The sequence below is a fragment of the Oncorhynchus kisutch genome, linkage group LG6, assembly GCF_002021735.2.
Source record: "Oncorhynchus kisutch isolate 150728-3 linkage group LG6, Okis_V2, whole genome shotgun sequence".
Lineage (NCBI taxonomy): Eukaryota > Metazoa > Chordata > Actinopteri > Salmoniformes > Salmonidae > Oncorhynchus > Oncorhynchus kisutch.
In genome coordinates this window covers 62,976,242-62,999,445 of record NC_034179.2, presented here as the reverse complement: position 1 = coordinate 62,999,445, position 23,204 = coordinate 62,976,242, and the positions used below count along the sequence as shown (strand labels likewise).

Below are 23,204 nucleotides of genomic sequence, written 5' to 3'. Positions count from 1 at the left end.
CTTTCCTGTGGTCCACAATCATCTCCTTTGTCTTGATCACATTGAGGGAGAGGTTGTTGTCCTGGCACCACACTGCCAGGTCTCTGACCTCCTCCCTATATGCTGTCTCGTCGTTGTAGGTGTTCAGGCCTACCACTGTTGTGTCATCGGCAAACTTAATGATGGTGTTGGAGTCGTGCCTGGCCGTGCCAGGTACAGTCTTACCACAGCACCCTCACCAGGACAAACTAATTTACTTACTGCCCTCTGCTCGTCTCCTCCCCTTCATCTGCAATGTTTGAAAAATACAGGTGACGACAATATGATGGAAGCTCATCTTTAGGCTTGTCCCAAATGGCGCCCTATTCCGTTGACCAGAGCCCTATGGCGCTGTACCGTGAAAAGAGAGAACAACGACAGGACCTTGTTTGGGACAAAGTGCACGGACCAGTGTTTGTCAGTGAAAAGTGCGCTTCTGTGCCCACAAGAACCGATATGTACACAGCACTTACTTTGCATAAAGATTCAGTAATGGAGAAAAACATGTCAATCACGTGCAGATACAAAAAATAAATTCATTTCTGTTTATCTTCAATCATATTTCACTGCCTACATACAATAAGACATCAAAATTGTACATTTTAATATACAGTACATAGGTTAACTACATAAGTCTCTAACTAAAAAGTAACCAAATATCTGGTAGTGTTTACCATTCTTGCAGTGTTTACATCGTAGAACATTTTTAAAAAACTGTGAATACAGTGAATTGGCTAGATCATTAACTTGGTGTTTCACATGATCTGTGTTACCGGCAATGGGAAGCTCACATATGATAGTCCTCCCAATCCCATCTGTTCTGTCTGTCATACAAACGATTGGCCAGGGGTCTTAGTTTAGTCCTCCGTGTGTGTGTGTGTAAGAATATAGCATGATCTCAGTAAGACTGTAGGCCTCACTATGTTAACCATCACAGTTTCTCATAAATGTGCCAAAAAAATACATGCTACAACAAAATGAGAACTATTTCTCTTTTAGACACTCGATGGAACAGGAGGAAAAGTAAACCTGACAACATAACCATTCAATGGTTTGCTAGAAATCACCTTGACGAGTAGATGGAAGCTACACAGCACAGAGGCTAGACATGCCTGGCAGTGTCACTGACTGAAGGAAGTGGGTCAAGGTTGGATGGAGAGAGATGGAGGGGGAGTTGTAGGGATGGTAGCAGCATTGTTCCGGAGTGCGAGGATCCACTTGTATACAATGCCTGTCTGAATAGAAATCAAAGGACAAGTCATGCTTGAGCCAGCCTACAAAACAAGGATGGCAGTCAGTGAATGTGTGTGTCTGTGTACATCTACAGGTACATACTTTTCAGGTGTCCTGAATACCTACACACTTTCACGTGTCTGTTTATTTGTATATACTTGTAAGGTACAGGTACAAGGGAAAGAAACCCCTCCGGCCAAAACTGGAATTGGTTCTAGAACTTTCCTTCGGCCGCCAGCATCTCATTGAGGCGACACAGCTGCCGCATGAAGCCGTCGTTAGGGTTGATCTCTCTCTTCAGTCGTACTATGGACTGGGCGGAGAGAACGTCCATCCTGTGGTGCAGCAATCAGGTGTGCGATGACCAGCTTCGGGGAGCGGCTGTAGCCCTCTCTGCAGTAGACATACACTTTACCTGAGGGACGGGGAGAGGGGCTAAAGGTCAGAGAGAACGGGACACAATATAGCATCAACTAATAGGATGCAATATTGCAACAAATAAGGATAAAATATTACATCACATACCGGGATAAAATGTTGCATCAAAATGTATTTAATTTATTTCTAAGTTGAGACAATTCTGCATTTGAATTCAACTAAATTTCCAGTTTCTAAATGCACGATGCCAAAAGTCCATTAAAATAATTGATTCTTCTGAAGTCGACTCTGCAACCATCCCTAGAGTGATCGTGTTGAAACGGAGTCATCCCAACGGAGTCATCCCAACGGAGTGATCCCATTAGACCACAAAAGCCCTTCTTCATCATCTTAGCTCGATAATGTCATGTACTGTGATGTGTTGTATTCTATTCCACTGATCTCATCCAGAGGCGGACGCCACAATAATACACTGTTACCTTACCCTTTCCATCTTTGTTTTATTTTAAAAGAAAGAGATGGCTAGACACTATCGCTCGAAGTGTTTTGTTCCGTCGACCTGCACTTCACCAACTCGTGTGCAACAAAGTACCGTAGGTGTCATAACTGTCACAAACCTGGAGTGGTACTGTATACAGGCAGATACAGTGCCTTCGGAAAGTATTCATACCCCTTGACTTATTTCACCTTTTGTTGTGTTACATCCTGAATTAAAAATGGCTTAAATAGATTTGTTTCTTGCTCATTTATTTTAAATGAAATATCTCATTTACATAAGTATTCACTCCCCTGAGTCAACACTTTGCAGAAGCACCTTTGACTGTAATGACAACTGTGAGTCTTTCTGGGTAAGTCTCTAAGAGCTTTCCACACCTGGATTGTGCAACATTTTGTCCGTTTATTTTTTTTAATCCTTCAAGCTCTGTCATTGGTCATTGCTAGACAACCATTTTCAGGTCTTGACGTAGATTTAAGTCAACTCAACTTGGCCACTCGGGAACATTCACTGTCTTCTTGGTATGCAAGTCCAGTGTAGATTTGGACTTGTGTTTTAGGTTATTGTCCTGCTGAAAGGTGAATTCATCTACCAGTGTCTGGTGGAAAGCAGACTGAACCAGCTTTTCCTCTAGGATTTTGCCATTTTTATTTCACCTTTATTTCAGGTAGGCCAGTTTGAGAACAAGTTCTCATTTACAAATGCAACCTGGCCAAGATAAAGCAAAGCAAAGAAGTTGTACACATATTCTAAGTCAGAACTGTCCAGTATAGTGATGCTAGGCGGGCGGGCAGCGATCGGTTGAAGAGCATGCATTTTTGTTTTACTTGCATTTAAGAGCAGTTGGAGGCCATGGAAGGAGTGTTGTATGGCGTTGAAGCTCGTATGCAGGTTTGATAACAGTGTCCTAAGAAGGGTCAGATGTATACAGAATGGTGTCGTCTGTGTAGAGGTGGATCAAAGAATCACCCGCAGCAAGAGCGACATCATTGATGTATACAGAGAAAAGAGTCGGCCCGAGAATTGAACCCTGTGGCGCCCCCATAGATACTGTCAGAGGTCCGAACAACAGGCCCTCCGATTTGACACATTGAACTCTATCTGAGAAGTAGTTAGTGAACTGGGTGAGGCAGTCATAAGAGAAACCATGGCTGTTGAGTCTGCCGATGAGAATACGGTGATTGACAGAGTCGAAAGCCTTGGCCAGGTCGATGATGGATGGGGGGTGTGTATGGTAGATTCAGGTAGAGAGCATGCATGCCCTTAAATTATTAACATTTGGCCTTATACTTATTCCCTAACTAAACTATGTCAGCCTATTTTTAAACTCATTTGTCTCTGTGTTCCATCATCGACTATCTTATGTGATATGCTAATATTTAATCCATCTAATCAGTTTTGTTTCAGTATGGCTTTTGTCAACAAATGTTTCATAAAGAAATCAGGATGATAAAAGCAAACAAATAAAACCATTAAGTTGTTTTCACAACATAGGCTGCAGTAGTCCTATTGGCTATCAGAAGTAACTACTGTACACTGAGTGTACAAAACATTAGGGACACTTTCCTAATATTGAGTTGCACCACCTGCCCTCAGAACAGCCTGAATTCATTGGGGCATGGGCAAGGTGTCAAGTGTTCCACAGGGATGCTGATCCACGTTGACTCCAATGCTTCCCACTGTTGTGGGAAGTTGGCTATATGCCATTTGGGTGGTGGACCATTCTTGATAAAGACAGGAAACCATTGAGTGTGAAAAACCCAGCAGCATTGCAGTTCTTGACACACAAACTGGTGTGCCTGGCATCTACTACCATAACCCGTTCAAAGCGACTTCAGTCTGTTGTCTTGCCCATTCACCCTCAATGGCACACACACAATCCAAGTCTCAATCCTCCTTTAACCCGTCTCCTCCCCTTCATCTACACTGATTGAAGTGGATTTAACAAGTGACCTCCAATAAGGGATTATAGATGATCTGGATTCACCTGGCCAGGTTGTCATGGAAAGAGCAGGTGTTCTTAATGTTTTGTACAATCAGTGTGGATGCACTCCATTTGAATAGCATAATGCTTCAGATAAGTGTTGCCAAGACTAAAGTTGATCAAATAGCCTTATATCCATCTATAAAGTTTAGAATGAACATTTCATTGACACATTGAACCCAAGCAAATGAAACGCATGCGTTTCCAACATATCTCTCGGGGGGAAACACCTCGACGACACGGTGTATTGGCATGCTGTAGTAACCGTCACCGTTGGCACACAGATCATTGAGCTGCTGCACTGACGCGTCATAGTCTGACATGTCAACTCGCGCTGGCACGGTAGGCTGCGCTCTGGTTTTGCTTCATCCTCTTCTTGACTAGAACAGAGCTGTCAAATACGGCGAGCAGGTGTCAGGTTACGGAGCGGCCAGGAGAGGAGTCAGCTTTTCACATCTCTCTCATCATACACCGACAGTAATAACAAGGACACACAGACTGGCCGCAGAAAGTTCGAACCCCGTTTCACGGTTTGAAGTGATCTACAGCTCTGGTTGGACTGCAAGTATTCATGTTTTATAATGCAATAAAGATTTTATTTGGTATTTAGTGAAACAGTACATTGTGTATAGTATAAGAGAAGTTATATAAGTGACTTGAGAAATCATATTCTAAAGTGCAAATGTTATCATGACGGTCATTGGTCAACTATCAGCACTCTGCATCTACTAAGAATGACTTGGAGGGATCCTTTGTTATCTATATAAATCATTGAATATGATTATAAGTGCCAATATTAGGTTGCATATTTTTTATGAAATGCATTACCGAACATAAACTACCTTAAGTTGTATGGTAAAATGTGGTTCAGATAACAGGTTGAATACAACGTATAGTCTATGAATAGTCCAAATGTGATGTAGATGGCAGCATTAGTCATTTCACAAAATCAAACTCAACAAACAATCCCCTGAATTCTCCTTCAAATGGCTACCCCATTTTGACTATCAGTTTGAAAATGGAACAACCCAGAACCAAAATGCCTGCCATTTTCTCCTAACATGTTTCTGGTCGCATTTTGGTAGCCCGGCATCGAAGGACCTTGAGGAAACTGTCGATTTTGTGGGAGTCCCTGCGGAAGCAGGACATGAGGAAGTGGAAGTTGATGAGGCGGGAGGTCTTGTCATTGCCGAGGTCTCCACCCTTGAAGGGGATTGAAGAAATGTACTGGGAGGAGGGTCCCATCTATAGAGAAAGATACATTTTCTTTTAAAGCAGAAGATAGTGCCAAAAGGTTGTCACCTTGCACACAGTGTTCAATTGTTGAACTAAACCCACTAGTACATAAACAGTTCAGTATGCTTCACATAAAAACAGATACACAGCGTAAGTCACCCACCTTGTTGACCATTATGTCCAGTCCATCTCCCAGGCTCTTGGAGTAGTCCTGCAGTTCCCTTATCTTACTGCTGATGTCGCCATTGGAGGGGTGTGGCAGAGTGGGTGCCTCTGAGGAGAGCAGCAGCAGGGGATCGTTCCAGGCCAGGAGGAGGGAGCGAGCCAGGGAGATCAGCTCATTCTCCTGACGAACACAGTCATGAAAGAAAGATAGATCCTGCACGCTGAAGAATGCCAATCAGAGACAACGATAGACAGCTGTCCCTGATTGAGAACCATACCCGGCCAACACATAGAAACACAAATCATAGAAATAAAGGACATAGAATGCCCACCCAAATCACACCTTGACCAAACCAAAAAGAGACATAAAAAAGGCTCTCTAAGGTCAGGGCGTGACAGGGAGTAGGGACTAGGCATTGGGGGTTTAGTCAAGGAAGGCCTTGTGCAGGTTGTTAAATGCGCTGCTCTTTTAGAACGGAGTGAATACTAACATAGATACACCACAGGGAGGAGACAAATCTAGAGCGAGAGGAAGGGTACATCTGAGTTAGGGGGCTTCCTCTCCTTGTCTCCTTTCCTTCATCTCCGCGACTCCACTAATCTAAGACTGCTGGATGCATATAGCTCTCTAATCCTCTCAGATCTGTGCCTAGGTGCTAGATGTTGTTGCTGGACAGGGCTGTAGATTTTATCAATGAAGTACTCAAGCAGGTAGATTGGGAAAAGAGAGAAGGGGGAGAGATTATAACTAAATAGAGAGGTGAAAGAGATGAGTGAGGAGAGCACAGAGCTCTACTGACCGATACTTTGAGTGCTTGCTCCTTGTCCTTGGGTGTCTGGAGTGAGGAGGTGTGACACATAGACGGGCGTGGCATCATCACTCGTCCCATTGGTGGGAAGTGAGAGTCCTGAGAGAGAGAGAGAACGGCACAAAAGTGGTTATAAAGTTAACTCAAGTTGAACATGCTCTGACACAATACTCTGAACATAATGTAACGCACGATATATACATCTTGAACACAAACAGACCAGGTATACACACAGATACACATGCGCACACAGACCCAAGTACACGTGCATGGTTGTCCATGGTTATTAACCTTCTCACAACTTTCTGGGAATGGTGCAGGATAGTTGTTTGGCTTTGGAACATACTCAGCACATTTAATTATTTAATTATTTTTGTTTTATTGTTATATCCTTCCTGTTTGGCCCTGTCCGGGGGTATCATCAGATGGGGCCACAGTGTCTCCTGACCCCTCCTGTCTCAGCCTCCAGTATTTATGCTGCAGTAGTTTATGTGTCGGGGGGCTAGGGTCAGTTTGTTATATCTGGAGTACTTCTCCTGTCTTATCCGGTGTCCTGTGTGAATTTAAGTATGCTCTCTCTAATTCTCTCTTTCTTTCTCTCTCTCGGAGGACCTGAGCCCTAGGACCATGCCTCAGGACTACCTGGCATGATGACTCCTTGCTGTCCCCAGTCCACCTGGCCGTGCTGCTGCTCCAGTTTCAACTGTTCTGCCTGCGGCTATGGAATCCTGACCTGTTCACCGGACGTGCTACCTGTCCCAGACCTATTATTTGACCATGCTGGTAATTTATGAACATTTGAACATCTTGGCCATGTTCTGTTATAATCTCCACCCGGCACAGCCAGAAGAGAACTGGCCACCCCTCATAGCCTGGTTCCTCTCTAGGTTTCTTCCAAGGTTTTGGCCTTTCTAGGGAGTTTTTCCTAGCTAACGTGCTTCAACACCTGCATTGCTTGCTGTTTGGGGTTTTAGGCTGGGTTTCTGTACAGCACTTTGAGATATCAGCTGATGGACGAAGGGCTATATAAATAAATTTGATTAAAATTTTTAAAAAACATTAATTTCTTGGTATTTCATTACTTTAACAGGACGTTTCCTAAAAGTTCAAACGTGGTTACATTTCATTTTCCTTTTTGAAATGTTCTATCGTTCTTAAACTGGTTTGGCATTGAGAATATTCTCAAATAGTTCAGAGAACGTTTATTTCAGTTCTTCAGCATAACGTTTCCGACAGGTTTCCTCATGGGTCTATTTAAAATCATGTTCAGGTGGGTTGGCTGCGCGTACTAATTGTCCCCACCTGATCTTAATGAGTGCTTGTTTCCTTTAGAAATGGGTTCTGTTTGAATAGACTAAAATTAACACCTTTGTATGCGTAAAAAAAACATAGCATATTATCTCCATCCTGGTGGTGCAGTGGACAAATTCCACAGATGCTGTGTCACATTTTTTTAAAGTTGCATGATGAATGCCAAAGGAAATGCATTTCCATGTGCCACATCTGGGATTGGAGCTAAAAAAAAGTTTACCCAAAATAATCTGAAAGTGTTATTGAAATATTCAGTGAAAGTTTTAAGGAAGTTATTCAAAATCCTACAAATAACCTATCATTTTAGTTCTCAGAGCATTAATAAAACCTCCCAGGAAAACATTCAAGGAACCAGAGCAAAAATGTTCTCTGAACGTCCCTGCAACCTAAAGATAACTGTTCCCAGAAAAGGCAACATTTTCACCTCTGTTCTCAGAACATTTAAAAAGCGTTCAGTTTTACCGGTCAGGAAACTTATGACTTCGTTCCCACAACCAATGTGAAACCAAAAACATACGTTCCCACAACTTCCAAGGAACCAAATGTGCTAGCTGGGATGGTTGTTACTGACCAGGTCCTTGGTGAGGGAAGTGCTGAGTGAGTGAAGCTTGTCTGATCGCTGGGAAGCTCTCTCCATTAGGTCACTAAGGCCAATGGCATGACAGGACACAACTAGACACAGAACTAGAGGTGAGAGAGAAAGAGAGAGGTTTGGCTTTAGTCAATTTGCCTCCATCAAAAACTCACACACGGACTAAACACACACATTTCATCTCACCTGCTAAGTGGAGTTTGGTACCCTGGGATCGGCGAGCCATCTTTCCTTCTTTTTGGTTCTCTCCTTATCTTCTTGTCCTTCCTCTCCTGCTTTTTGGCTGTTGTTCCTTCTCGCCCCCTTATATAATGCCCTTGTCTTCTTCATTTGTGAATGCATAAGTCTGGTGACTGTGCGTATTGTTCAGAACTAGTTCTCTCCTGATCACTAATGAGAAACATTGTTTTTGGGGGGGGTCTGTCCCTTAGGCATGTACTCATCAATACCCATGGTATTTTTTAAGGTGAGATAGTGAGGTGGATAAAAGCTTTTGGAAAAAAGAGAGGGGGTTGGGGGGGGGTGGGGTTGAAGGGCAATTAGATTCCATTTAGTATGAGTTTTGAATGGAATCATTGACTCGTCCTACAAGGTGGGATCGTCTGTATTTGTGTAACTTGAATACACGGTACACGATGGAAGTTAAGTTACTAATTGTTTCTGTCAGAAATTCTGTACAGCCTCTTTAACTGTCATGTGTTACTCCCAGATTTGAGAGAGCACCACATCTGGTCTTTTTCCTGTTGTTAGCTGTTTATTTGAAAGTGTTGTTAGCAGAGTATTTGACAGGGTTGTTAGCAGAGTATTTGACAGGGTTGTTAGCAGAGTATTTGACAGGGTTGTTAGCAGAGTATTTGATAGGGTTGTTAGCAGAGTATTTGATAGGGTTGTTAGCAGAGTATTTGATAGGGTTGTTAGCAGAGTATTTGATAGTGGTGTTAGCGGAGTATTATGATAATGTAGTTAGCGGGGTATTTGATAGTGTTGTTAGCGGAGTATTTGATAGTGTTGTTAACGGAGTATTATGATAATGTAGTTAGCAGAGTATTTGATAGTGTTGTTAGCGGGGTATTTGATAGTGTTGTTAGCGGAGTATTTGATAGTGTTGTTAGCAGAGTATATGACAGGGTTGTTAGCGGAGTATTTGATAGTGTTGTTAGCGGGGTATTTGATAGTGTTGTTAGCGGAGTATTTGATAGTGTTGTTAGCGGGGTATTTGATAGTGTTGTTAGCGGGGTATTTGATAGTGTTGTTAGCGGGGTATTTGATAGTGTTGTTAGCGGAGTATTTGATAGTGTTGTTAGCGGGGTATTTGATAGTGTTGTTAGCGGGGTATTTGATAGTGTTGTTAGCGGAGTATTTGATAGTGTTGTTAGCGGAGTATTTGATAGTGTTGTTAGCGGATTATTTGATAGTGTTGTTAGCGGGGTATTTGATAGTGTTGTTAGCGGAGTATTTGATAGTGTTGTTAGCGGGGTATTTGATAGTGTTGTTAGCGGAGTATTTGATAGTGTTGTTAGCGGAGTATTTGATAGTGTTGTTAGCGGAGTATTTGATAGTGTTGTTAGCGGGGTATTTGATAGTGTTGTTAGCGGAGTATTTGATAGTGTTGTTAGCGGGGTATTTGATAGTGTTGTTAGCGGAGTATTTGATAGTGTTGTTAGCGGAGTATTTGATAGTGTTGTTAGCGGAGTATTTGATAGTGTTGTTAGCGGAGTATTTGATAGTGTTGTTAGTGTGCTGTTGGCTCTTTCTTCCCTTTAGTTTGGCCAGTGTAACCAGTGTTCACGGCACCCTGTAGGTATATTCAGCAGCCAAAAGCATTTGCTAAATGACCATCTTTCTTATCATATCATTATTACACTGTCTCATTCTCTCTCACTAAAACCACTTTCATCGCAGTGCTTGAGGCGTCAATACAGACCCGGGTTCGATCCCAGGCTGTGTCACAATCGGCCATGACCGGGAGTCCCATAGGGTGGCACACAATTGGCCCAGCATAATCCGGGTTAGGGGTCGGTTTGGCCAGGGGGGGGGGCTTTACTTGGCTCATTGTGCTCTAGCGACTCCTCGTGGTGAGCCGGGCACCTGTAGGCTGACTTTGGTCGTCAGTTCAACTGTGTTTCCTCCGACACATTGGTGCAGGCTGGTGTTAAGGAGAGCGGTTTGGCGGGTCATGTTTCGGAGGACGCGTGACTCGACCTTCGCCTCTCCCGTCAAGTTCACAATTGGATATCACGAAATTGGAGAGAAAATACACACACACAAAAAATGTAAATACAAATAAACCACTTTCAATGAGCCTCGGGTCAGCCACACTGCCACCCAGTTTGTATTCCACACAAGTCATCTATCCACATGGCCTGGACTGGAGTGGTTTAGTGGTTAACACCACTGCTATCAGCACGTGTATGCTCGTGACCGCATGTGGTAGGTTTGAATCCAGGAATCACTGCTACCAGCTCCTCTCTTCCCTTCTATATACTGTCTATTCTCTAGAATTAAATATCTGAAAAAATACAAAACAGAGAGGAAAGTAACCTTTCTATTGTCCTCTGGCAGACTAGTATGTGTGGTGATGTAATACCTTCCATCTCTGCCACTGATGACCCGAGATCTGAACCCCAGTCTCCCGCTCGGTAACTAACATCTTAACCATTAGAGCATTGGTAGTCAAACTTTTTCAGCGGGTACCCTATTTTCTTTCTCATCAGAATTTCTTGCAACCCCACTCCAAATCTAATGACACAACCTTTTATTAATTGCATTATCATCTCTTATCAAATTGAAAAGAAACCTATAAATACCTTTACTCAATAAAATTACATTTGTCAAATGATCTTTCTCAAAAACGTTTGTATATTGTCCCATACAATAATCTGTAGTGTAAATGTTTTGTTCCCAAAATAAATAAATACTTTTGGCAACTCAACTGCAGGGACTCCGACTATGAATATCAATGCATTAGATGGTGACACTGGTTTTGAAGTCGCAGGCAGGGCTACCTCATCACAAGAACGTGAGTCCGTCTCACCTCCGCTACATTGAGAATGTTCTAAGAATATTCCAGAAGGCTGACTACAATATTGGATCCTGGTCTTGATCTGGAAGCTTCTTCATGACTGTTGACTAAGTCCCACCAATCATGGGTACACAAACTTTCCCACAGCGATGTAACACAAATGCCTCTCAACAATCCTTTATGCAGGCCCACATACAGGCAAACCTGGAGACTGGGGTTCGACCCTGGAGTTCAAACCTGGGGTTCAATCCCCCTCTCCACCTTTCCCAAATTTGTCTCCTCCTAATCTGTCTCCCCCGTTGATTCTAAATCTTATCTGTCTAATTAAAAGCAAAAATGCCCTTTAAAAATGTATACAGTACCAGTCAAATGTTTGGACACACCTACTCATTCAAGGGTTTTTCTTAATTTTTTACTATTTTCTACATTGTAGAATAATAGTGAAGACATCAAAACTATAAAATAACACATATGGAATCATGTAGTAACCAAAAAAGTATTAAGCAAATCAAAAAATATTTTATATTTGAGATTCCTTAAAGTAGCCACCCTTTGCCTTGATGACAGCTTTGCACACTCTTGGCATTCTAGCAAACCAGCTTCACCTGGCAAGCTTTTCCAACAATCTTGAAGGAGTTCCCACATATGCTGAGCACTTTCTGGATGATTTTCTTTTACTCTGCGGTCCAACTCATCCCAAACCATCTCAATTGGGGTGAGGTCGGACAATTGTGGAGGCCAAGTTCATCTGATGCAGCACTTTGCGCTAACATATGAGTTTCCTGAGTCCTGAAGACTTGTGTTATCTCCCTAAGCGAATGCCTAGACTTTAGCTCAACAGGCTAGCACAGTCTTGTTGCACACAGATGACCTGGGTTCAAACCTAGTTGCTCACACAGGCAGCCTAGATGACCCCATATGTGTTTAAAATGTTAACCCAGACCATTATCTTTACAGGGCAAACCTCAAGTGTCAGTGCATAATTCCAACCTTGTACCTGTAACATTACTGTCTTCACACACATCCTATCAGCATCAATGATGCCAATGTGTCAATGAATGAGTAACATTACCGTTGTGAAGTACACCCCAGTTGGCACATAACATTCTGAGAACCATATGTTTCTTATAATTTGGTGAGAGTGTAGTAGTCCTATGGTTATTTTGCATACAATTTTCCCAGAACGTTTCCTCATGGTTCTATTGAAAGTAATGTTCTCAGATTGTTCAGAGAATGTTAACAAACACTTTTCTTCTGTGGGAATTTCAGAACTTCAGCAATACATTTTCTACATGTTTCCTCGTGGTTCTATTTAAAGTCATGTTCTCAGAACTTTAAGAAAACCTTCCATAAAAAAACAAGAAAACCTTAGTAATGTTTAAAAAAAAAAGGTATTTAAAACGTATACATTCCGTTCTCGGCATCAACAAAAAAAATATTCTCTATCTTGTTAAATGTGTTAAGTTTGTCCATTAGTTGGCCACATCTGATCTTAATGTTTCATTTGCCTGTTTAATTTGAAACAGAGTCTGTGTGAATAGACTAAAAATGAACAGCTTTTTACGAGATAAAATAAACATGGCATGTTTTTCTGGTGGCATAGTGGATTAATTCCATGGATAGAGAGCAAAAGAGCATAGGTTCAAATCTCACTGACGCCATGCCACAATAAAAAAAGACATATGTTTTGCCCTAAGCAAATGAATTTACACGTGTCGTATCTGTGGAGTTCAAAACAGCTAACCCAAATGAAGCGAGCCGTGTTATTGAAAGTCTTATTGCAACATGTTCTCAGAAATGTATTTACAGTGCTTTCAGAAAGTATTCATACCCATTGACTTATTGCACATTTTGTAGTGTTTACAGTCCCAATTCAAAATGGGTTAAATAAATTTAAAAAATCTCACCATCTACACACAATTCCAGGTAATGACAAATTGAAAACATGTTTTTAGAAATCTTTTGCAAATGTATTGAAATGAAATACAGAAATATCAATATCAATACATGTTAGAATCACCACATTTATTGAAAATGAAATACAGAAATATCTATATCAATACCAATACATGTTAGAATCACCTTTGTCAGTAATTACAGTTGTGACTTTTTTCTGGGTTACTCTCTTAAGAGCTTTGCACACCTGGATTGTACAATATTTATGCATTATTCTTAAAATTCTCGTTGATCATTGCTAGACAGCTATTTTCAAGTCTTGCCATAGATTTTCAAGCTGATTTAAGGCAAAATTGTAACTAGGTCATTCAGGAACATTCAATGTTGTCTTGGTAAGCAACTCCAGTGTATATTTGGCCTTGTGTTTTAGGTTATTTTCCTGCTGAAAGGTGAATTTGTCTGTTGGATAGAAGACTGAACCAGGTATTCCTCTAGGATTATGCATGTGCTTAGCTCTATTCCGTAAAATGTTATCCTAAAAAATTCCCTAGTCTTTGCCGATGACAAGCATACCCATAACATGATGCAGCCACCATCATGTTTTTAAAAAATGAATAGTGGTACTCAGTGATGTGTTGTGTTGGATTTGCCCCAAACAAAATATTAATTTCTTTGCCAAATTCTTTGCAGTTTTACTTTAGTGCCTTATTGCAAACAGAATCCATGTTTTGGAATATCACCATTGGCCTCACAGTGAAATACCTGAGTGGTTTCCTTCCTCTCCAACAGCTGAGTTAGGAAGGACGCCTGTATCTTTGTAGTCAGGGGTGTATTGATACACCAAAGTATAATATAAATCAAAGAAATAAATAATAAATAACTTCACCATGCTCAAAGGGATATTCAATGTTGGCTTTTTTAAAATCTACCAATTATGTGCCCTTCCTTGCGAGGCATTGGAAAACCTCCCTGGTCTTCGTGGTAGAATCTGTTTTCAAAATACACTGCTCAACTGAGGGACCTTACATATCATTGTATGTGTGGGGTATAGAGATGAGGTAGTCATTCAAAAAATAATGTTAAACCCTATTATTGCACACAGAGTGAGTCCATGCAACTTCTTGTGTGACTTGTTAATTAAGCACATTTTTACTCCTGAATTTATTTAGGCTTGCAATAACGAAGGGTTTTAATACTTATCGACTCAAGACATTTCAGCTTTTCATTTTTAATTCATTTGACATTTTGGGGAATTGTGTATAGATCAGTGACATAAAATCACATTTGAACCCAGTTTAAATTCAGGCTGTAACACAAAATGTGGAAAAATTCAAAGGGTGTGAACACTTTCTGAAGACACTGTAATTACCTTAAAATAACCAATAGTTTCCGTTTTGAGAACGTTAAACGCCCACACCATTAGAAATCCCAGCTTTTCCCAGCTGAAAGACGATGGCCAACGCTTCCCCATGGTGTTGCACAACTATTTAAGTCAATAAGTCGTCGTTTTTGTCAAAGTATGAAATATTTGTGATTGAAGTGCCAAATCTGAATGTGTAACTTCAGGTGGTTCTGTGAGTCTTTTCCTGTAAGATGACGTGCAAATTATTTTCAGCCTACGTTTCGTTTCAGGGCTGTTTTTGTTACATGTTTAATAATTTGTATTATTATTATTTTTTAAATAAAAATGTAGTCTAGAATTTTCATCCCATTGACATCAATACATTATCTTCAATAATGGGGCGGCAGGGTAGCCTAGTGGTTAGAGTGTTGGACTTGTAACTGAAAGCTTGCAAGTTCAAATCCCTGAGCTGACAAGGTACAAATCTGTCGTTCTGCCCCTGAACAGGGTCCTAGGCCATCATTGAAAATAAGAAGTTGTTCTTAACTGACTTTCCTAGTTAAATAAAGGTCAAATAAAATAAAAACATGATCTACATATGGGATGGTATAGCAGTTAGTGCACCGATATACTGTGTCACAGTGGGCTCAAATCCGGCCTAATGGCACAAATTCTATTTATCTTTTCCATGGACTGGGCTAGAGTTGTTCAGGACTGTCACACCTTATTGAGCCAGCAGAGGTTGCTCTTCTCTCCAGACAGAGAGAGACCCAGGCTAGAATTCATGTGTTTGGTATTAGGCCTACACTTCACTGAAGGGCTCCTGTGTCCTCAAGAAATGGTCTAAAACTGCCATTTTTGGGGAATAAATGATAGAAAACTCATAGAAAGCCATCAAGCCAGAGCATTGCTCCTTATGAATCTAGAGCAGTGTGTGTGTTTGGCATGAGAACGAATGTATGCTTATGTGTGCTATCTATGTGTGTGTGAATTTAAGGTATATAGCTTTATTTTATGTGTGTGCCCTGTATAAGCATGTCACTTTGTTGTGTGTGTGTGTGTGTGTGTGTGTGAGTGTGTGTGTGTGTGTGTGTGTGTGTGTGTGTGTGTGTGTGTGTGTGTGTGTGTGTGTGTGTGTGTGTGTGTGTGTGTGTGTGTGTGTGTGTGTGTGTGTGTGTGTGTGTGTGTGTGTGTGTGTGTGTGTGTGTGTGTGTGTGTGTGTGTGTGTGTGTGTGTGTGTGTGTGTGTGTGTGCAGGCATCTATATGGTGTGTATCTATATGGTGCATGCGTGGAGGGTAGACTATTTAGTGTATCGTTCACAAGTTGCTCTCCAGCCCTGTGGGTGGTGGTTATGAGATAAACACAAGGTCCTATATATGGGGTTTCAGTACACAAAGACAACATGTGTGGAACAACCGATCTCACCGCATGGACGTTCACCCTATTGATTACCCATGTGCCTCTGCTGCTGGCTGACACCCTCCCCCTACAACGTCCTTTCACAGTGGCTGTTTCTAACCACACACACGCACACACAGGAACACTAACACACATACAACACACACACATGAAACACTCCTCCTCTCCCCCCTAGTATGACCTATACATCTGACTTTAATTGTAATTTACTTCCCCTTAGAGGTGCCCCTGGAGTTAAATAACTCCCACTGGCTCTCTCTCCTTACCAACCCCTACTTGAACACAAAACTACTCCCAAACTGTTTTTTTCTCTCTCTCTCTCCTCAACAAACATTTCCTTACCAACTGCTGTAATACAAAATAGAAAAACTTCTCCAAATCTCTCTCTTGTCTTTTTCTCTCAAAATGTTCCACTGCTTACTGTTACTAAAACAATAATTGTAGGTGTGGCTGTATTTGTGCTGTGCTGGCTTGATGTGATGTGGAGTAGAGGAATGGGGGATGTGGCTTCAGGCCAGGGGTGTGGCTATGGATGATAGACTCAGGTAGATGTGATCTCTGTAGGAGCCTGAAGAAGAGTTGGTCAGTCTGATCTTATGCAAACCAGTGATGAAACCACAAATATGAGGAAAACAAAACGATTAGAGGGAGGGTGTAAAGAGACAACAAAGCGAGAGAGAGAGAGAGAGAGAGAGAGAGAGAGAGAGAGAGAGAGAGAGAGAGAGAGAGAGAGAGAGAGAGAGAGAGAGAGAGAGAGAGAGAGAGAGAGAGAGAGAGAGAGAGAGAGAGAGAGAGAGAGAGAGAGAGAGAGAGAGAGAGAGAGAGAGAGAGAGAGAGAGAGAGAGAGAGAGAGAGAGAGAGAGAGAGAGAGAGAGAGAGAGAGAGGGGGGTAGAGAGAGAGAGGGATGTAGAAAGTGGGGGGTAGAGAGAGAGAGAGTGGGGGTAGAGACAGAGAGAGTGGGGGGTAGAGAGAGAGTGAGGGGTAGTGGGGTAGAGAGAGAGGGGGGAGAGAGAGACAGAGAGAGAGACCGAGAGAGACAGAGAGAGGACCTGAAAAACCATCTGAAACACTCCTCCCCTGCCATGACGAAACAATTATTTGTCATGTCCTGCCCATGTGGAATCTAACCATGGTGCCTCTCTCTCTCCACCCTTTTCTCTCTCTCTTGTTCTCTCTCTCCCTCCTTTTCTTCCTCAGAGTTGGCGTTACTGTGCTTTTTTTCTTCTCCCTTGCTCATTCCCTCACTCACCTAAAATGGTTGGAAACATATGTTAACATTACGAAAGCAAGTGAAATAGATAATGTACAAAAGTGAAATGAACAATAAAAATGAACAGTAAACATTACACTCCAAAAGAATAAAGACATTACAAATGTCAAATTATGTATATATACAGCGTTGTGACGATGTGCAAATGGTTAAAGTACAAAGGGGAAAATAAACATAAACATAAACATAAATATGGGTTGTTTTTACAATGGTGTTTGTTCTTCACTGGTTGCCCTTTTCTTGTGGTAACAGGTCACAAATCTTACTGCTGTGACAGCACACTGTGGTATTTTACCCAGTAGACATGGGAGATTATCACAATCGTGTTTGTTTTCGAATTCTTTGTGGATCTGTGTAATCTGAGGGAGATATGTCTCTCTAATATGGTCATACATTTGGCAGGAGATTAGGAAGTGCAGCTCAGTTTCCACCTCATTCTGTGGGCAGTCTGCACATAGCCTGTCTTGTCTTGAGAGCCAGGTCTGCCTATGGCAGTCTTTCTCAATAGCAAGGCTATGCTCACGGAGTATGTACATAGTCAAAGCTTACCTTAAGTTTGGGTCAGTCACAGTGGTCAGGTATTCTGCCTCTATAATCTCTGTTAAGGGCCAAATAACATTCTAGTTTGCTCTGTTTTTTTGTTCATTCTTTCCAATGTGTCAAGTAATTATAGTTTTTTCCCCTCACGATTTGGTTGGGTCAAATTGCGTTGCTATCCTGGGGAACTGTGGGATTTGTTTGTGTTTGTGAACAGAGGCAGGACCAGCTTGCTTAGGGGACTCTTCTCCAGGTTCATCTCTCTGTAGGTGATGGCTTGGTTATGGAAGGTTTGGGAATCGCTTCCTTTTAGGTGGTTGTAGAATTTAACGTCTCTTTTCTGGATTTTGATAATTGGCGGGTATCGGTACCTACTTCTGCTCTGCGTGCACTATTTGGTGTTTTACATTGTACACAGAGGACATTTTTGCAGAATTCTGCATGCAGAGTCTCAATTTGGTGTTTGTCCCATTTTGTGAATTCTCTCTCTCCAGTGAAAGGGGTTGGCTCTGCTTAGTTTGTGTAAAGGAAAGTCCACTACCTCCCCCAGGGCCTCTATGGCACTCTATATGTTACTGTAGTGCAGCACACACAGAGACACAGACACAAACACACAGACCCAACTGCAACACACCCCCCTCTGTCCATAGGATCACATTCACTGGTACCTTAGGAAACCGTTGAAGGTGTTTGGAGGCTTCAGCATCGCAATTCCTCAATACACCTGCTGTCACACAAGACTACGATCAGACATCTGCACGGATAGGTGGGATTTGATACGTTACACTGGGATTAAAGCTGTTCTGCGGTCAGTTTTGGCACGATGGATACTTTTATTGTGTGCCACCATGATCTCTTTGTCTCCGGCCTCCGTAACGTTCTTGCTATGTTGCTCATTGTGACAAGCAGAAGGCTTTGGATGGACAGAGGAAGAACAGCTATCGCCTACAGAGGTAAAAGAACAGATGCCCTGGGAATACACTTCAACAGCCATGCGCTGACTTCGACCAAGTTTCTGTATGTTTTGTAAAAGCTCTGGCTCCGAGATGTTCTCGTTGATTCAAACACGGTCTATGTACATGTAACTCTCACGTCAAGAGGGTCTGACAGGTGCACTGCTGCTATGTGTAGTGTACTATGTGCAGTGTAGTGTACTATGTGTAGTGTACGCCTACTGCTTTTAGTACATTTGTGTTCCTGTTCCAGTTATGCATTGAACTGAAGTCCCTGTTCATTCCGGTCAAATCCAGTCCCGCTGCAGGACAAGGTAATTGGGTGGCATTTAATGGTAATTTAATTAGAACTAGAGTTGAGCCTCTCGTGGTGAATATGAATCTATAGGAGCTATTAATGGACATGCACGAGGCTCATCTCGGGAAGACGGAGGGAAGTGGGTTGGATGAAGGGGGGCGTCGGGCAAAGATGGTATAAGAACATCGGGGGGCGATCTCACCACGGATGTTAGGTTCTCTCTTCAGTATCCTCATTTTTTTGTTGTTGTTGCGAGCAACGTCACTTGTTGGGAGGTTGGACGTTAAATGCCCATGCTTTCTTATATAGCATTATGCAAAGTACGGAACATGTTATAGTAATAGGCCTATGGCTGTAGGCTGTGTCCAAAAGACTACGTTTACCAGACCCGAGTCATAGACCCCTTGTAATTCGTGATGGGCATTCCGGCTCTTTCCAGTGAGCTGGCTCGTTCGACTCAGCTCCTTAAAAAGAGCTGGCTCTTTTGGCTCCCAAACTGCTCTTTAAAAAAATATATGTTTTGTATTTTTTTCCAAGTCAAACAGTTTGAGATAGTTTGACTGTGATTAGTGTTAAAACAATTCTAATTCAATTATTAAATTAAATCATACTCTACCTTAACCACAATGTATTTAAAAATGCATTGGTTTGTTATTAAAAAGAATGCTGTTAAACATTTGCATTTAATGTATAACTTGTTGAATGTATATCAACAGTGCATATAAATGTAACCATTCAAAACGAATACAATCTGAGCAACATAATAATAGAATATTGCACCATAGTAGAGGTTGCCTGGTTATTCTTTAAAAGTGCTTTCCTCACCATCTTAAATAAGCATGCCCCATTCAAAAAACGTAGAACTAAGAACAGATCTAGCCCTTGGTTCACTCCAGACCTGACTGCCCTTGACCAGCACAAAAACATCCTGTGGCGTACTGCATCAGCACCGAATAGCCCCCGTGATATGCAACTTTTCAGGGGAGTTAGGAACCAATATACCCAGGCAGTTAGGAAAGCAAAGGCTAGCTTTTTCAAACAGAAATTTGCATCCTGTAGCACAAACTCCAAAAAGTTCTGGGACACTGTAAAGTCCATGGAGAATAAGAGCACCTCCTCCCACTGCCCACTGCACTGAGGCTAGGAAACACTGTCAACACCGATAAATCCATGATATTTGAGAATTTCAATAAGCATTTTTCTACGGCTGGCCATGCTTTCCACCTGGCTACCCTTACCCCGTTCAACAGCCCTGCATCCCCCACAGCAACTTGCCCAAGCCTCCCCCATTTCTCCTTCACCCAAATCCAGATAGCAGATGTTCTGAAAGAGATGCAAAATCTGGACCCTTACAAATCAGCCGGGCTAGACAATCTCTTTCTAAAATTATCAGCTGAAATGTTTGCAACCCCTATCACTAGCCTGTTCAACCTCTCTTTCGCATCGTCTGAGATTCCCAAAGATTGGAAAGCTTCCGCGGTCATCCCCCTCTTCAAAGGGAGAGTCACTCTAGACCCAAACTGCTACAGACCTATATCTATCCTACCCTGCCTTTCTAAGGTCTTCGAAAGACAAGTTAACAAACAGACCACCGACCATTTCGAATCACACCGTACCTTCTCCGCTATGCAGTCTGGTCTCCGAGCTGGTCATGGGTGCACCTCAGCCATGCTCAAGGTCCTAAACGATATCATAACCGCCATTGATAAGAGACAATACTGTGCAGCTGTATTCTTTGACCTGGCCAAGGCTTTCGACTCTGTCAATCACCACATTCTTATCGGCAGACTCAACAGCCTTGGTTTCTCAAATGATTGCGTCGCCTGGTTCACCAACTACTTCTCAGACAGAGTTCAGTGTGTCAAATCGGAGGGCGTGTTGTCCGAACCTCTGACAGTCTCTATGGGGTTCCACAGGGTTCAATTCTCGGGCCAACTCTCTTATCTGTATACATCAATGATGACGCTCATACTGCTGGTGATTCTCTGATCCATCTCTACGCAGACGACACAATTCTGTTTACTTCTGGTGCTTCTTTGGACACTGTGTTAACTAACCTCCAGACGAGCTTCAATGCCATTACAACTCTCCTTCCGTGGCCTCCAATTGCTCTTAAATGCAAGTAAAACTAAATGCATGCTCTTCAACCGATCGCTGCCCACACCTGCTCGCCCGTCCAGCATCACTACTCTGGACGGTTCTGACTTAGAATATGTGGACAACTACAAATACCTAGCTGTCTGGTTAGACTGTAAACTCTCCTTCCAGACTCACATTAAGCATCTCCAAAATGAAATCTAGAATCAGCTTCCTATTTCTCAACAAAGCATCCTTCACTCATGCTACCAAACATACCCTCATAAAACGGACTATCCTACCGTTCCTTGACATCGGCGATGTCATTTACAAAATATCCTCCAACGCTCTACTCAGAAAATTGGATGCAGTCTATCACAATGCCATCTGTTTTGTCACCAAAGCCCCATTTACTACCCACCACTGTGACTTTTATGCTCTCGTTGGCTGGCCCTTGCTTCCTATTCGTCGCCAAACCCACTGGCTCCAGGTCATCTATAAGTCTTTGCTAGGTAAAGCCCCGCCTTATCTCAGTTCACTGGTCACCATAGCAGCACCCACCCATAGCATGCGCTCCAGGAGGTATATTTCACTGGTCACCCACAAAGCCAATTCCTACTTTGGCCGCCTTTCCTTCCAGTTCTCTGTGGCCAATGACTGGAACAAACTGCAAAAATCACTGAAGCTGGAGACTCATATCTCCCTCCCTAACTTTAAGCACCAGTTGTCAGAGCAGCTCACAGATCACTGCACCTGTAAATAGCCCATCCAACTACCTCATCCCCATACTGTTATTTATTTTATTTATTTAGCTCCTTTGCACCCCATTATCTCTGCTTACACACTAATCTTCTGCACATCTATCACTCCAGTGTTTAATTGTTATATTGTAATTATTTCGCCACTATGACCTATTTATTACCTTACCTCCCTTATCCTACCTCATTTGCACACACTGTATATAAACTTTTTCTATTGTTTTATTGACTGTATGTTTGTTTATTCCATGTGTGACTCTGTGTTGTTGTATGTGTCGCACTGCTTTGCTTTATCTTGGCCAGGTTGCAGTTGTAAATGAGAACTTGTTCTCAACTAGCTTACCTGGTTAAATAAAGGTGAAATAAAATAGAAAAATAAATCATGTGCCAATCTGCAGCATCCCACTTAAAACATTAAACTGGTCCCTTTTTCTCGCTCTCTTCTTTATTTCCATGTTATAACCAGCAGCACACAGCAATGCTGACCATATTCTGCTTTTATTAGAGATTTGCATTCAGTAATACAAGCTGCCTCACTTTTGAGGGGCTGTTGCGTTTTCTTCTCTCAGTAATTATTTGTCCTGTTTTCGAGAAGACCCTCTCAGAGGGAACGGATGTGGCCACTATGCAGAGTCTCCCTGTCATGACTTTAGTAAGCCGTGGGTAGACAGAGGCCTTGTTCTTCCACCAGCTCAGAGGAGATCCTCCAAATAGGATCGGCCCTCCATTATGGCTGAGGGACTCCTTCGTGCTGCATCCCCAGTTGCTCTCTCGTCAAACAGCATCCTAACAGCAGACATTTGTGGCACTACTACTGGTGCTTCTGCTCCATCTGATCCCTCTTCTTCCTGTTGCCCTGGTGCCTGAGCCAGCTGACTGCTGGGGCTGTCCCTCCCTGCCGCTGAGGTTATTCTTTGATGAGCCTCATCACTCGCTCTGGCATCACTGAAGGCTAACTTCTTAAACCTGGGTCAAGTGCAGCGGTTTCTGATAGCATGTGATTATATTCCATTCTGTGGAACTTTCTGTCTATTGTTGAACATAGGGTGTCCATCAACTCTGTCACATGTCCTCTGGTTACATTTGCTTCTCTCTGGCGGCTGGCTGTGATTCACTGCAGACCCTTACACAGGAGTATCATTTTGAGGCTGTCACATAGCTGAAACGAGAGAACAGTAACTTATTAGTTCAGGTTCATGTTTTGTCTACTGATACTACACTCTCATCTACTGCTCATATACATATATAATACTGGATTAAATAATGATGTAGTAATAACTGCTTACTGTACCTCTCTCCACTGATCTCCACAGTGACCTGCTCAAAGGGTTCCAGGACTCTCTGCACACCTCCACCACCACCTCCCATTCCTCTTGGGTCAGAGCATCAACAGGTGCATTGACAATGG

The 23,204-nt window shown here is 42.3% G+C and overlaps 1 protein-coding gene across 1 annotated transcript; it reads right to left on the bottom strand.

Annotated features, from left to right (window-relative positions):
* Positions 1-4,677: 4,677 nt before the first annotated feature.
* On the bottom strand, positions 4,678-8,509 carry prl (prolactin). Its single transcript, XM_020486222.1, has 5 exons — positions 8,409-8,509; positions 8,202-8,314; positions 6,311-6,418; positions 5,509-5,691; positions 4,678-5,354 (listed from the first exon to the last, which is right to left on the bottom strand). The coding sequence occupies exons 1-5, from the start codon at positions 8,446-8,448 to the stop codon at positions 5,166-5,168; spliced, it is 633 nt and encodes a 210-aa protein (XP_020341811.1). The 5' UTR covers positions 8,449-8,509; the 3' UTR covers positions 4,678-5,165.
* Positions 8,510-23,204: the final 14,695 nt, after the last annotated feature.

What these genes read in the sequence shown, in the direction of transcription:
- prl (XM_020486222.1), bottom strand. Translation starts at nt 8,448, where the DNA reads ATGGCTCGCCGATCCCAGGGTACCAAACTCCACTTAGCAG. An exon ending in TACCAAACTCCACTTAGCAG is followed by an intron (nt 8,315 to 8,408) that starts GTGAGATGAAAT and finishes TCTCACCTCTAG; the next exon opens with TTCTGTGTCTAGTTGTGTCC. An exon ending in CTTCCCTCACCAAGGACCTG is followed by an intron (nt 6,419 to 8,201) that starts GTCAGTAACAAC and finishes TCTCTCTCTCAG; the next exon opens with GACTCTCACTTCCCACCAAT.